The sequence below is a fragment of the Rhamphochromis longiceps genome, linkage group LG18 (genome assembly GCF_057381845.1).
Source record: "Rhamphochromis longiceps isolate RC_006_pf linkage group LG18, R_longiceps_female_GT1.1, whole genome shotgun sequence".
Lineage (NCBI taxonomy): Eukaryota > Metazoa > Chordata > Actinopteri > Cichliformes > Cichlidae > Rhamphochromis > Rhamphochromis longiceps.
Genome location: NC_140574.1, coordinates 29,017,440 through 29,031,721, shown reverse-complemented (window position 1 = coordinate 29,031,721; position 14,282 = coordinate 29,017,440). Strand labels below are relative to the sequence as shown.

The following is a 14,282-nucleotide window of genomic DNA, read 5'->3' as shown; positions in this document are numbered from 1 at the left end:
ATATCATATAGGAAAAATGGCAGATTAGGTTGGGTAAAAGACCAAAGGTTGAGGCACACAACGATGTGTGCCACTGGTAAAGTTTCTGGGCTGCCCTTCCTCATAACAGCCATCCCTCAAGATTTTCTCCATTTAAAGCAATGGATTATCAGGGATTGTAACATCTAGTCCCTTTTACTGAATTAAAAAAAAAAATTCTAGCACAACTATAACCCATATTCATAAAAATACTTTTAGTAATGATACTTTACTGGCCCAAGTGCCCCTTCTAACATAAGGCTGGATGGAAAGGAAGTGTCTGGATTTCATTAAGTTTAATGACAATGCTTCACCTCTCATCCAGGAGGCTTCTTCAGTTCAAAAACAAAATTAAGAGGTTTGTTCTCCTATGTTAATGTCAGAGGTCTGAGGAGAATGGTCAAACTGCTTTGAGCTGGTAGGAAGCGAACAATAACTGGAATATCCATTTATTACAAACAAGGTAGAAGAGCATCTCTGAATGCATAACTCATCACATCTTAAAGAAGATCACACAGTACAGTACAGAGTACAATTTGAATAGAAAATGACTGGAAAATGTTGTCTACATTATTGAGACATGCAGAAATTCAGATAATAGGATCAGAATTTAATGTAAACAACATTAAGGCATGGATCCATCCTGCCATGTGTAATAAGCTCAGGCTGGTGATATAATGTGTGGAGGATATACAATGTACAATGTGTACCACATAAAATCTATAGACTTCAAGTCAGTGTTGATTTTACACACACTCCAGCCACTTTATGAGGAACAAGTTACTAGTACCAGGTTGGACCACCTTGCCTTCAAACACTTTTAATTCTTTATGGCATTGATTCAACAAGGAAACATTCCTCTGATATATATAACCACATATATATCAGTTTTGTGACATGGCACATTATCTTGCTGGAAGCAGCTATTGGAAACTGGGTACACTATGGTCATAAAGGGATGGACCAACATCTATGCAGAATATATAGTCACTTACTTCTCCTGTCTTCACCATTCTAATTCTTGATTTGAACTTTAGCAGCCCGTCTTTGCCATGTTGTTGCCATGTGATTGGCTGATTTGACATTTGTGTTACAATCAGCTGGGTAGGTGTACTTACTCTACACGTAGGAGACTGCAAATAGATAGACAGTGTTCTGAATCTGTTAACTGGGTATAATTCTGTCAATTCTTGGGAGTAATAGCCATACATAGTATTGAAAACTACAATTTGAATATGGCCATTACGTATTTAAATGTAGGTTTTGCAAATGTATGTAACAGCTGCAGTGGAGCAGTGTATACAACTTGAGTAAACCTTAAGTGTGCTGACACGGCATAAAGCGAACAATCCTTTAGTTTCACCTTAGTTACAGTTTTATTCACTGACCTCTTCAGTGTTCACACATACGTTATAAACTGTATGATCATTCCTGATTACAAGCAAACGCTCTTTATTACATTACCCAACAACACCTCTTCAAAATCAGATTCTGAGCCAGAGCATTACTCTTTCTCTGCTTTTTTGGGTCAGCTTTTTTACAGGAGTGAGGAGAAAGAGCAGAACTTCCCCAGATTAAAGACCAGCACCCAGCGAATGCTTAAGCCTTTATTTACTGTATAATTTTTGCTTTCCTTCACAGTTTTACTGTGTTCACAGTCTTTTGCAGCTAGTACAGTGTCTCCTATAATACACACAAAGTAATTGTGATACATGTTATACATTAATTACGTCACGCAGTCATCATATATTTTTTTAAATTGAGTTTATTCCCTTTAAAGATGCACTTTGGGATTCATTCCCTTGATCACACTGGACTAAATTCTCATTACAGACACAATGAGAATTAGATTTCCTAAAATAAAACTAGAAAATGCACATTAGGCCCTGAACACATATAAGAAGTCAAGGAGAAAAAGCATATTTTCACCTCTAATTAGGTATGTTGACAGAGGTCAGCTTCAGTGTTCTGGATAGATTTAAGCAGAAAGGTCTGACTCTTGCGGTTCAAACTGCTGGTTTGAGAGAAACTTAGGTCTGTTAACTTAAAAAATGTAAATAAACTGCAAATGAAGGCACCACTTTATCACTCCGCTCTGTTCAGTGCTTACTACTAACTCAGAGATGCTTTAGCCTGATGATTTTAGATTTAAAGCAGCAGATTTAAAATCAGAAATTGTGTTTATGTGTGTGTGTAATGACTTTTGAAAGAGCCCTGAATGTGGTGACATGACAGCAGTTCAGTATGTTCAGGTAAAAAAAAATTTAAATAATGAGCTCCGTGTGCTAAAAAGATAATATAGCTGGGTTAAAGATTAACAGTCACTGTATGAGTCGGCGCTGCAGCTCTTTTGTTTTTCAGACCTTCACCATCAAGCTCAAAATGACAGACTTTGGAGAGATTCTAAGGAACATTGGGGAATTTGGATTATTCCAGAAGATCACTCTAATTGCACTTTGCTTTCCAAACTTTGTTCAGACTTTTCTCTATGCCAGTTTTGTTTTCATCCAATCAGATCCAGACAGACACTGCAGCACAGACTGGATCCTCAGTGCTGCTCCTAACCTGACCTCAGAGGAGCAGCTCAACCTGACCGTGCCTCGGGAGGAGGATGGGACCTTCAGCAAGTGTGAGATGTTTGTCCCAGTGAGCTGGGACATTGATACTATCAGAGAGTACAGACTCAATGAGACCACAGGGTGCCAGGATGGATGGGTGTATGGGAACATGCTCTATAAAGCCACCATAGTCACTGATGTAAGTGAAATTTGTTGTTCAGTAGATCTCTCACCTCCATGAAACATTACATTAATTATTTTTTTTGTTTTATTATTGTTATTGTTATTATTATTATATTTATTTGTTTTCACAGTTTGATCTAGTGTGTGGCCAGGCCAGCTTGGTGGAAGTGATTCAAGCAGTATTCATGGCTGGAGTTCTTGTTGGTTCCCTCATGTTTGGACCTTTTGCTGAATCGTAAGTGTGCTCCTTGCAGTAGTTCATGGTTCCTTTTGCACCGAAATACAGAAATATGGCAGCTTTTTACGGAAAGGCAAGCGAATACAGTCCCTCCACTCCAATACACACACACATGAAAACATCTTCCTCCATTATTTTGCAACTTCACAAGCTCAGTCATATCAGATTAAAAAATATTGTTTGCACTAACAGTCTACACTGTACATAAACATCTTCATCTTTCTGCACTCCTTCCTGGCTGAAAAATTGTAAAATATTAATACTTCTACAGTTAAATAAATAAATATCTGCTATATTACCAAAAATAATTTACCATTAGCTGAAAAAGATGAGTGACTGAGAAATGTTTTCAAACCATTCCTTTAGGAAAAGAAGCAAATCTTGAAAATACCTCTATACACATAAACCTTTATTACTGTATAATTGTGCATAAAATATTACAAGTCAAAACAATTATTCATATTTATTCTGCAGAAAACTGCATTAAATGGATGAGTTCAAAAACACAGGCCTTTTCAAAAAAGTATATTAAAATTTCCACGCTCTGTATTCTCTACATCACATGTGTTGGTCACGTTCGCAAACAGAAACCCACCTGTTACACAGATAAAGCATTGAAGCTCATTTGCTTGGTAATGCTTACTATGTTTCCATACAGAGTGTAAATTGTAATTGACCTCAAAGCAGTAAAAGCAGAGCCAGCAGCAGCTTGCCTCCCATGCTGGTTTTTCATCAGGTTACTGTCAGACCAGCTGTTTGCACACGTGCATAGCACCAGAAACCATAGCACATCTTACCAAGCTGAGGTCATTGTTAATGGAAGCCAGACGCAGCTGTAAAGCAGAGAGAGCCACAGTTTCTATGAGCAGTAAACAAGCAGAGCTTTCAGTGACAATAGGCAACTGCAGCCACAAGAGGCAAACAGTTGAGGAGCTTTATGACAAGCACTGTCATAAAGCTCCATGCATCCATCATGTCTGAGATGAAAAGTGAGTGACTGCTTTACTTTGGTACATTTTATTTATGTCTATTTTTAGGACAAGCAGAGCTTGCCTTGGTTGTCCTGACAGTGCATCACTGCTATAATTTTACACTGAATGAATAACTTTTGTCTGTTAACACATTCACAAAACAAATGTCTCTTTTAATTTGTTAGGTTTGATACCTTAGCAACAGCTTATCAAATAAATATTTTCACTAACTTCAAAAATAAATACTAATTTTGAGTCATATGCTTTGATTTGCGAATCTAATAAACCTGTATTTTTTTCCCAATGAAACACAGAAAATATATTAAATTAATGCTATTTTAAGGAAAATATTTGCTCATTTTGCATTTGACTGCAACAACACATTTGAAAAACTTATTTTCGGCATTGCACAGAGATATCTCCAGATTCTCTGAATCTTACATTCTGACTATGAGCTGACAGTTACCAAATAAATATTATAATGTTTCTATAACATGAATGTTCCACAATTGTGTTGGATTAGACTTAGAATGGAATCTATTATGTGTATTTCATAAATCAATAAATAATTTAAGTATGTACTCTATTGCCTTATGTTACAGTTTTTTCTGAATGCTTAAACCCTAACTGTGATTCCTGTAGCACAATCTCTAAAACTATTCAGACTTATAGCAAAACCACTCACTGAGTTTGCAAAACTAAAAGCACAAAAACTGCTTTGCACTCAGTTTGCAATTTTGTAACACACACTTTGCAAAACTGTAGGCACAATTCACTGCACAACACTCAATTACCAAATTTCCAACACACTCCTAGCAAAAGTATACACATGTATGGCTATCATTAACACTAATTTGCCAACTGTCTGGCACACTTTCACATGTGAAAACTTTTTTAGATAATTAGTTCACTTTGCAATCAGCCTAAGCACTATAATACAGGTAAGCTGTGTGTGCGGAGTACAATGGAGGGAGCAGAAAGAGTGAGAAGTAGAGGAGGCCGAGGAAGAGGACGTGGAGGTGAAGAAGTAGGATGAAGAGGATGACAAGGACAAGGAGGAGCAAGAGGAAGACGAGGAGGGAGGAGAGGAAGATGAGGAGGGGTGAGAGGAAGGGTAGGAAGAGTAAGAAATAGAATCACTGATGACATCAGAGCTACAATAGTGGACCATGTAATCAACCGTGGAATGACCCTGAGGGTAGCTGGCCAACGGGTCCAGCCTAACTCGAGCCGCTACACTGTAGCAAGTACCATAAGGACATCTTGAAATGAGAATCGGTGAGTACAGTCACTTCGCACAAAGATTTGTAGCACTGCCATATGCCAATGAGAAACACACCAATACCATTGATGTAAAAATACTGAAATTGTTACTTTACAGAATTGCTAGATGACCAGATGCTGGGGCAGAGGAAGCATGTTCACTGCAGACCAAGTAACCCATATAGTCATTATGGCGATTGCAAATAATCCTATACTTGGAAATGAACACTTGTGTTTGTTTTGATGTGTTTGAATAAACACCAGTACTTGAAGTTTGGATCCCTCTATGCTTATGGATCTATGACAGAAGTATGAGCTCAAACTGACATAGCCTACCTTGTGCACAGAGAAAGCAAAAGCCAGATGTGTTTTGTATTCATACCATCAGTGTGCAGTTGGCGCATTGTCAGAAAAAACTGTAAAGTATTACAGTTTTTTCTGATTGCTTAAGCACATTTATTGTAACTATTGGCTAATTTTGCAAAACTCTTCACACAAATAAGAAAACCTGTCACCCAATAATCAAAACATTGTAGTTCTCTTGCAAAAGCGAACACAGCTGGATTAACTCTTCACACCTTCGTAAAAATGGTGTTTCCGTATCAAACAGTGCACACAAGCCATCATCTACTAAGCACACAATGCGCCAACTGCACACTGATGGTATGAATACAAAACACATCTGGCTTTTGCTTTCTCTGTGCACAAGGTAGGCTATGTCAGTTTGAGCTCATACTTCTGTCATAGATCCATAAGCATAGAGGGATCCAAACTTCAAGTACTGGTGTTTATTCAAACACATCAAAACAAACACAAGTGTTCATTTCCAAGTATAGGATTATTTGCAATCGCCATAATGACTATATGGGTTACTTGGTCTGCAATGAACATGCTTCCTCTGCCCCAGCATCTGGTCATCTAGCAATTCTGTAAAGTAACAATTTCAGTATTTTTACATCAATGGTATTGGTGTGTTTCTCATTGGCATATGGCAGTGCTACAAATCTTTGTGCGAAGTGACTGTACTAACCGATTCTCATTTCAAGATGTCCTTATGGTACTGGCTACAGTGTAGCGGCTCGAGTTAGGCTGGACCCGTTGGCCAGCTACCCTCAGGGTCATTCCACGGTTGATTACATGGTCCACTATTGTAGCTCTGATGTCATCAGCAATTCTATTTCTTACTCTTCCTACCCTTCCTCTCCCCCCTCCTCATCTTCCTCTCACCCTTCCTCGTCTTCCTCTTGCTCCTCCTTGTCCTTGTCGTCCTCTTCATCCTACTTCTTCACCTCCACGTCCTCTTCCTCGGCTTCCTCTACTTCTCACTCTTTCTGCTCCCTCCATTGTACTCCGCACACACAGCTTACCTGTATTATAGTGCTTAGGCTGATTGCAAAGTGAACTGATTATCTAAAAAAGTTTTCACATGTGAAAGTGTGCCAGACAGTTGGCAAGTTAGTGTTAATGATAGCCATACATGTGTATACTTTTGCTAGGAGTGTGTTGGAAATTTGGTAATTGAGTGTTGTGCAGTGAATTGTGCCTACAGTTTTGCAAAGTGTGTGTTACAAAATTGCAAACTGAGTGCAAAGCAGTTTTTGTGCTTTTAGTTTTGCAAACTCAGTGAGTGGTTTTGCTATAAGTCTGAATAGTTTTAGAGATTGTGCTACAGGAATCACAGTTAGGGTTTAAGCATTCAGAAAAAACTGTAATGCAGTCCGTTAAAATGCCGCTTCCCTGCATATATACCAAAACTGCACATGCAATCATGTAAATAAGTTTGAGGGGACTCTGTGCAGTTCTGTGTGCGCCCGATGATTCAGCAGCCTGCAGAACCATCTTGAGGAGATAACTTGAAGAAACGTCTGTGTAGGTTTCCAGCCATCCAGCTCATAGTAACATAGTAATCATAGTGACCTTTATCTTAGTGACCTATTTATTTTTATTGTGGCTGGGTTTAAAGTGCACTGGGATGCACTGGGATGCACTGAGATGTCGTGCTTATAGAAGGTTCTCAAGAAGTGCACATCCCAGTGTCCTTCAGACCCATGCACACACTCAGACAAAAACTGGTTCATTCCAAGGACAAAACTCCCAAACCCAAACTAAACAACATAGTGTGTGCTGTGCAGTGCAGCAAGGAGTGCTCAGACCTCTACACAGGAAAAACCACAGAGCCACTTGACAAACCCATGGCACAACATAGAAGAGCCACTGGACAAGACTGAGCTGTACATCTGCATCTAAAGGACCAAGACACATGGTTTGAAAGAGGAGTGAAAGAAGCCACCTATGTCCACTGTGAATGACCATCTTTGAACAGAGGGGGTGGCTTACTGCACCAATTCTCTGCTAGCTACAATCCAGTTTTGAGATCCCTTCCCAGGTGCCTTAATGCCAACTCAAATCTTGCGTCAGTTGATCTCAATAGGTCACATGATAGGATGAGGCAAGGTCTCACATGGTTTCATCCAAAACCTCTGCTGATAATGACACCACACTCTTTTTTACACCTCAGCTCATTTGCTGAGGCACGTGATCAATAATGGGTCAACGACCCCCTTAATTGACAACTCCCACTAAGGCCTAAAATCTGGGACTCTCCACCATTCGCTCTTAGAACTGAAGAAGAGAGGTCAAACATCAGGTTGAGGTCTGGACTGGGCCATTGCAGCACCTTGATTCTTTTCTTTTTCAGTCATTCTGTTGTAGATTTGCTTCTGTGCTTGGGATCATTGTTGTGTTGCATGACTATTTCAGCCAAGCTTTAGCTGTTGGACAGCTGTTGCCCTCCCGTTTGACTCAAGAATGCTTTGGTATGGAGAAAGATTCATGGTTGTATCAACGATTGCAAGATGGCCAAATGCTGTGGCTACAAAACAATCATCGTCACTCCTCCACCGCTGTGCTTGACAGTTCGTACGAGGTGTTTGTGCATGTGTGCTGTGTTTTTGTTTTGTTTTGTTTTGTTTTGTTTTGTTTTGTTTTGTTTTTTTGGGGGGGGGGCGGGGGGTAGACAGTAGACAGGATAGACCGTTATGAAGCGCCTTGAGGCGACTTTTGTTGTGGTTTGGCGCTATATAAATAAAATTGAATTGAATTGAATTGAACGGGAAAGAGAGAAGGGGAAAAGGGGAAGACATGCAGCAAGGTCACCCTCAAAGGTCACACTCAAACCCAGGCTGCTGTATTTTTAGCCATAAGACAACCAGTGTGCTAAACTGCCTCCTGTTTCAAAGGTCTTGTAGTTTTATTCAAATATAACTTTGCAAATATAAGAAGCTTATCTCTTAGCTCTGGTTCCCTACCATAGTGGTTTTATTTCTTCATTCAGCTGCCCCTGTCAAGCAGTGTAAGTAATTTAATGTTGTGTTCTGTGTGTTTTATGTGTAATTTATTAGTTTGTTTTTATATGTTGCATATTTGTGTTGTTTGCATGCTTTTATTCTAGTCACTCATGACCCTCTCCAATTAAAGGAATGTCTTGTACCTCTATAGGCCAGTAAAAAACTCGAGATATGGCCAGTACAGCGAGAGACTCCAACATGACTGCACAGAGTCCCATAAAAAACTATTTTTACATGATTGCATTACTGTTATCTCTGTAATGATGCTACATTAACCAGCAGCTCTTGTGATTTAGTGTGCTTAGTATCATAACAGAAGCTAATGTATCTCTGTGTGTTTGTCTTGGTGTTTCAGGTTCGGCCGCAAACGAGCAACTCAGATTCCAGCAGTTCTGTTGTCTGTATTCACCGTGACAACAGCTCTCTGTCCCAACGTCTACTTATATTTAGTATCTCTGTTTCTGGTGGGATTTGGAGCTGGAGGATATCGAGTCAACAGCATCATACTATGTATGAAGAGTACACTAACTTTGCACAAACTTTGCAACTAACAATCGTTGTAACTGTAAAATAATCTGCCACTTGTTCTCTCAATAGCTAAGATGATGTTCTTGTAATGTTTTAGAGGTCCAGCAAGGCTGTACTGATCTGATATTTTCCAAATTTTTTCCAATTTTCCAATTTTCTCAAATTTTCCATTTACACTTTCTACTTCCACCTCTTCCCATTTATTATTTTTATTGTTACTTTTATCTTACTGTTGCCTTTGTGACCGTTTTACATATTTACATTTACATACGAGACAAAAGATGTACTCTGCTGGCTCTCGGAGGAGGCGGACGCACTTTTTCTCCTCTCCTCTCCCTTATCTTCCCTGCTTAGTTCTTATGTCCTTGTCTAGTCTCGTGTTTTTTGTATTACTTTCCCTGGTAAACTGGTCTCTGAATGCTATTGACACCCTTTTCTCAACGAGAAGTCTGGGCTCGGGAGAGCCTGAGTGCCCTGGAGGGACTTTCCCCGCTGGATACACGATGGACGGGTGGCAGACATGGAGGGTCATGTGCCTGGCGGGACTGTCAATCAAGGACGCTGAAGATATCTACGTATTCGGAACCATGATAACAGGGTTCTTGCTGATCGGAGCTGGCTTATCAGAGAATTAAGAAAGCGGAACTGGCTGTTCAAACCCCCCCAAGGCTGCCCGCTGGGATTGAAATGATGGGACGAGGCGCAACTTCTCAGAATGGGCTCACTGACTGCAGCATGGATAAGATCTTGGAGAAGCTTGTGGCTGCCGTGAATACTCAGAACAACACCTCTGAGTAGAAGTTGGATTACATCTTGGAACAGCTGACTGCAGTCGTGAGTTTTCAGAATCTGCTCTTTGAGCAAAAGAATGACAGGACCAGGGAACTGAAGGTTAATAACATCATGGAGAAACTCGCGGCTATCCAACGGGAGATTGAGAGACCAGTGTCGGAGTGTTAAAGAACAGCTTGAAATTCTCATGAGTTGTTGCAAATGAAAAATTACCATCATAATCCGGCTACCCCTTCGGCGCCAGCTGTGGGCTCAAGGCTGAAGCTGAACAAAAACTCCCTGATAACGACTGTGTTGAGTCTGTTCCTTCCCATTCCCTACAAGGCCACCTGGGTTGGCTGGAAGGCTGTTTACTTAGCCTGGCAGGGCGAAGGACACTGTCTCAGCTGAACTATGGAGACGCACACACATACATATACTGATACTGATAAGCACTCACTGACGCATCACCCTCCCTACCCGGATCCAACGCCACCTCCAACGCTTACCTCCCCTCTGATGTGGACATCGGGTCAGCTGGAGGCGCAGTCGAAGATTGCAGCGGTCCCAGATCAGATGTACACACTGGAACACTTTCCCATGTTGCTTGTCTGTGTTTATTGTGCTATGGTGTGTTGATATCTGTGCATTCCTGCAATATCCTTTTGTGTTACACCTTTCGATGTTTTTTTCCTCGCTACCTAGCCTGACCTGTCTCCCCAATGTGATGTTTGTGTATTGTATGTACGGTCAGCAAGGTCTGTCATCTCGGTTGTGGGCAAAAGACCTGCAACTGACAAATAAAGGCTATCTCATCTCATCATCATCTCATCATCATAATCAGTTTCTAAACATAAAGATGTTGGACAAAGGACAAAGACACATTTATGTAATTTTGTGTCCACCTTTCTACAGGGGGTTTTGTCTTCAACTAAACACATACTTGAGAAACTCTTGGGTTGTTGTTGGTTGGTTTGGGTCATTATCCATTCACACTGAGATGTTCTGTCTGATTAGGTATAAAACAGTAATAGAAAAATATATGTACAGTCAGCCGAGATATTCATAGCAGCTGATGTGCAATGTTTTTACTTATTTTTGTTGTTATGTATTTATTTTGTTCCATTTGAGCTGAGGTCTTAATCTAAAATAAACAAACAATTAACATATTTTCCTTATTGCAGCCACTGAATGGATTGGGACGTCCAAAAGATCATGGGGAGCTTGTGTGACTCAGCTGTTTAGTGCAATTGGAGAGTGCGTCCTCGCTGGTATGATCTATGGCATCCGAAACTGGAGACTGGCTCAGCTGATCACAGCAGTTCCGCTTGCAGTGCTTATTATCTACATATGGTGTGTATTTCACTCTATTTATTGAGTTATTTATACATTTCAAAATGTCTGTTTGTTTGAAGTTCAATTTTCTTCCTATCAGGTTTATTCCAGAGTCAGCCAGGTGGCTGTTAAGCAGAGGCAGAAAAGAAGAAGCCAAACAGCTCATTGTCAAAGCAGCAGCCATTAACAAACACCCTGTGTCAGAGTCTCTTCTGGACAAGGTAGTGAATCACATTCATCAGGGGAGGAGTTTTCAAGAACATCGATGGCATTCATTTTACATGCTGGAATATGCAGAAAATAGGTTTAAAAGTTAAACAATTTATTCAAATCAAAGACTGTTGCATATAATTTAATTTTTGCTTGATGCAATGTGCATAAAGTTAAAAGATTAAAACTAATAAAACAAGTTTTAAAAAGAGAATTTTTTCATTTGATTCCATTTTTTATGATGGATTATGCAGAAAAAGTAGAACAGGGCCGAAAGGTCTATTGCTTTATAATGTATTGAGGTTGTGTATCATGTTTTTAACAAGTAACTAAGTAATAGAGTAACTAATTACTTTTGAAAATAAGTAATCAGCAAAGTAACGGAATTACTTTCTTGGAGAAGTAGTCAGTAATTAGTAACTAATTACTATTTTCAAGTAAATTGACCAACACTGGTTAGATTTGGTACCATGCCTGGTATTCTTTTAATTATTTTTCAATAAAGTTTGCACAGGCTTTCTTATAATGGACTTTTATGCCATTTTCATCAAGATGGCAATAACCTCTGACTACTAAAGAGTCAGTCCTCCACTATTACTCATGCAAATGGTGGTGGTGGTGTGTCTAAAGGTTTTTAAGCTCTGCCTCTGCCCCTCCACCCAGTGACATTAAACTGTCCCTGGTGTTTTTTGCGTAATGTTGCTAATCAAATAAACAAATTGAGTAAGGAAAGTAGAGTCATGAATAGAGAAGACATTATGTTCATTATTCAACATATTAAGGACAAGAGATATGGATTTAGGCAACACAGTGACTCTGTATGTTCTGCCCGTGTCTGTTTGACTTCCTCCCACAGTCTAAAGACATGCATGTTAGGGTAATTGCTCACTCTAAATTTGCAGAAGGTGTAAACGGTGTTGATGTCGATGGGTTAGGCCTAGAGTGGTGACCTGATCAATGTGTATTTGGTTTTTTTTGTGCTAAATTTGCTAAAAGAAATTCTACCTTGATTCAAAGTAATACCACTGGAGGCATAACAAATCTCCATTATTATCAGTAGTATTAAAATGGTGTTACGATAAACATTATGTCTCCCACAGATTGAAGTGAATAACTCTGTGAATAACGAAGGAATAAAAATCATCTTCAAATCATCACTGCTGACCAGATATTTCTTTATTATAATACTGTCATGGTAAGTTCAACATCTATAGTGAGGTTAATACATTAAAGGGAAATATTTCAATGCAAAAACATGTTGCTGTTTTTAAATCGTAAGATTTTGACTTTTGAATTTGATGTTTTGATGATTAAATGGCCATTCGTAAATGTGTTATAAATGGTTCATGATACAGGACTTTTGTGTCTGATTAAATGTGTTTCTCTTCTCTTTTAAAGGTTTTCCGTGAACCTTTCCATCTACAGTTTGTACTTAGACATGGAAAGCTTTGGTTTGAGCATCTTTGTAACCCAACTCCTTTATGGTGTTTTTGAAGTACCATCTGTTTTACTCTCCATGTGGCTGCTGGATATTTTTGGGAGGAAAATATTATTCATAGCAACCCTTCTGATCGGAGGAGTCTCTTCCATACTTATCCTCGCTGTTCCTGATGGTAAAAGCTTTGTTATATCGCAAAATACATTTTCAATTGTCTGCTTATCATGTTTACGTTCACTTTTATTAATTATTTATTTCCTTTATGTCAGGTTACGCCATTGCTGTCACATCTTTAGCTGTTGCGTCTCGTTTTTTCTTGATATGGGCTGGCTCTGTTTGTATGGTCTTTATGCAGGAGTTGTTTCCAACATCGGTTAGGTAAGCAGTCACAGTTTTTATTCATGTTTGTGAACAATACCCTGACTTGTGTGAAAAGAACACACGGGAGGAATTAGTGAGTATACCATTTGTCCTCCTGTTTCAGACAAACAGCCACATCTTTAGGATCCATATCAGCAAGATTAGGTGGATTACTGGCTCCACTGCTGAACTTGTTGGCCATGTACCACTCGGTCATACCCATCACAGTCTTCAGCTGCCTTACGTTGATAGGTGGATTTCTCGGCTTCTTGCTTCCCGAAACCAAAAGAAAAGAGCTTCCTGAGACGACTGAAGAGGCTGAGCGCAATGGGTATCAGTGTTTAACTACTGCAGCATTTCAAACATGTTATTTTGTCAATGATCGTTTCTTCATCTGTTTCTGTTTTATGTCTTTCAGACAAGTTAGTCCCACAAGAAGAACAACTACCAGTCCACATTCATATTCAACCAAGATGTAGATGTTTTTGTACGGATTTCATCTTTACAAATATGTGATGTATTTAAATGAACCACAACCTCAGTCATCATGTTCTATAGACGTCCCTGGTTCTGGACTCAGGGTCTGAAGATACATCTGAGGAGACCGCAGTCTTAATAAGTTATCATTTTGTTAACACTTTAGTTTTTAGACAGTGTAACTTTGGCTAACTTTCTGCAGTACAAAGAACCAAGTGTAATAATAAGTGATTAAATAAACACTGTTTCCATCACCTTGAAAAAATTAAACACTATTCCCACTACTTGTTTCCCATTAACTGCTGCAGCATCACATTCTGAAAGCAACCCTGCTGTTATTCTATCATGTGTTTAACTTTGTGAAGGTGAATCTTAATCCAAACTATGATCTTTTCATAAATGTCACCAAGTAGTTTGTGTGCATAATTATAATTATAATAATCATTCTCAGCATTAGAAACTATTTTGGGTGATTATTTTGAAATATTGTGCAAACACATGACCAGTGAAAAGACCTGAAGGAGCAACAATCACTCATTGCTCACTACATGATGGGAAGGTCCCAGCAACCTAGCCCTTCTGCAT

General features: G+C 39.3%; 1 protein-coding gene across 1 annotated transcript; it reads left to right on the top strand.

The window, feature by feature from the left end:
- Positions 1 to 2,400: 2,400 nt before the first annotated feature.
- Positions 2,401 to 13,973, top strand: LOC146648622 (solute carrier family 22 member 13-like). Its single transcript, XM_085389247.1, has 10 exons — positions 2,401 to 2,775; positions 2,891 to 2,994; positions 8,934 to 9,088; positions 11,062 to 11,230; positions 11,313 to 11,433; positions 12,523 to 12,617; positions 12,821 to 13,035; positions 13,130 to 13,238; positions 13,345 to 13,551; positions 13,639 to 13,973. Exons 1-10 carry the CDS (start codon positions 2,401 to 2,403, stop codon positions 13,697 to 13,699), a joined length of 1,611 nt encoding a protein of 536 aa, XP_085245373.1. The 3' UTR covers positions 13,700 to 13,973.
- Positions 13,974 to 14,282: the final 309 nt, after the last annotated feature.

What these genes read in the sequence shown, in the direction of transcription:
- LOC146648622 (XM_085389247.1), top strand. Translation starts at nt 2,401, where the DNA reads ATGACAGACTTTGGAGAGATTCTAAGGAACATTGGGGAATTTGGATTA. An exon ending in AGTCAACAGCATCATACTAT is followed by an intron (nt 9,089 to 11,061) that starts GTATGAAGAGTA and finishes TCCTTATTGCAG; the next exon opens with CCACTGAATGGATTGGGACG. An exon ending in TTGTTTCCAACATCGGTTAG is followed by an intron (nt 13,239 to 13,344) that starts GTAAGCAGTCAC and finishes CTCCTGTTTCAG; the next exon opens with ACAAACAGCCACATCTTTAG.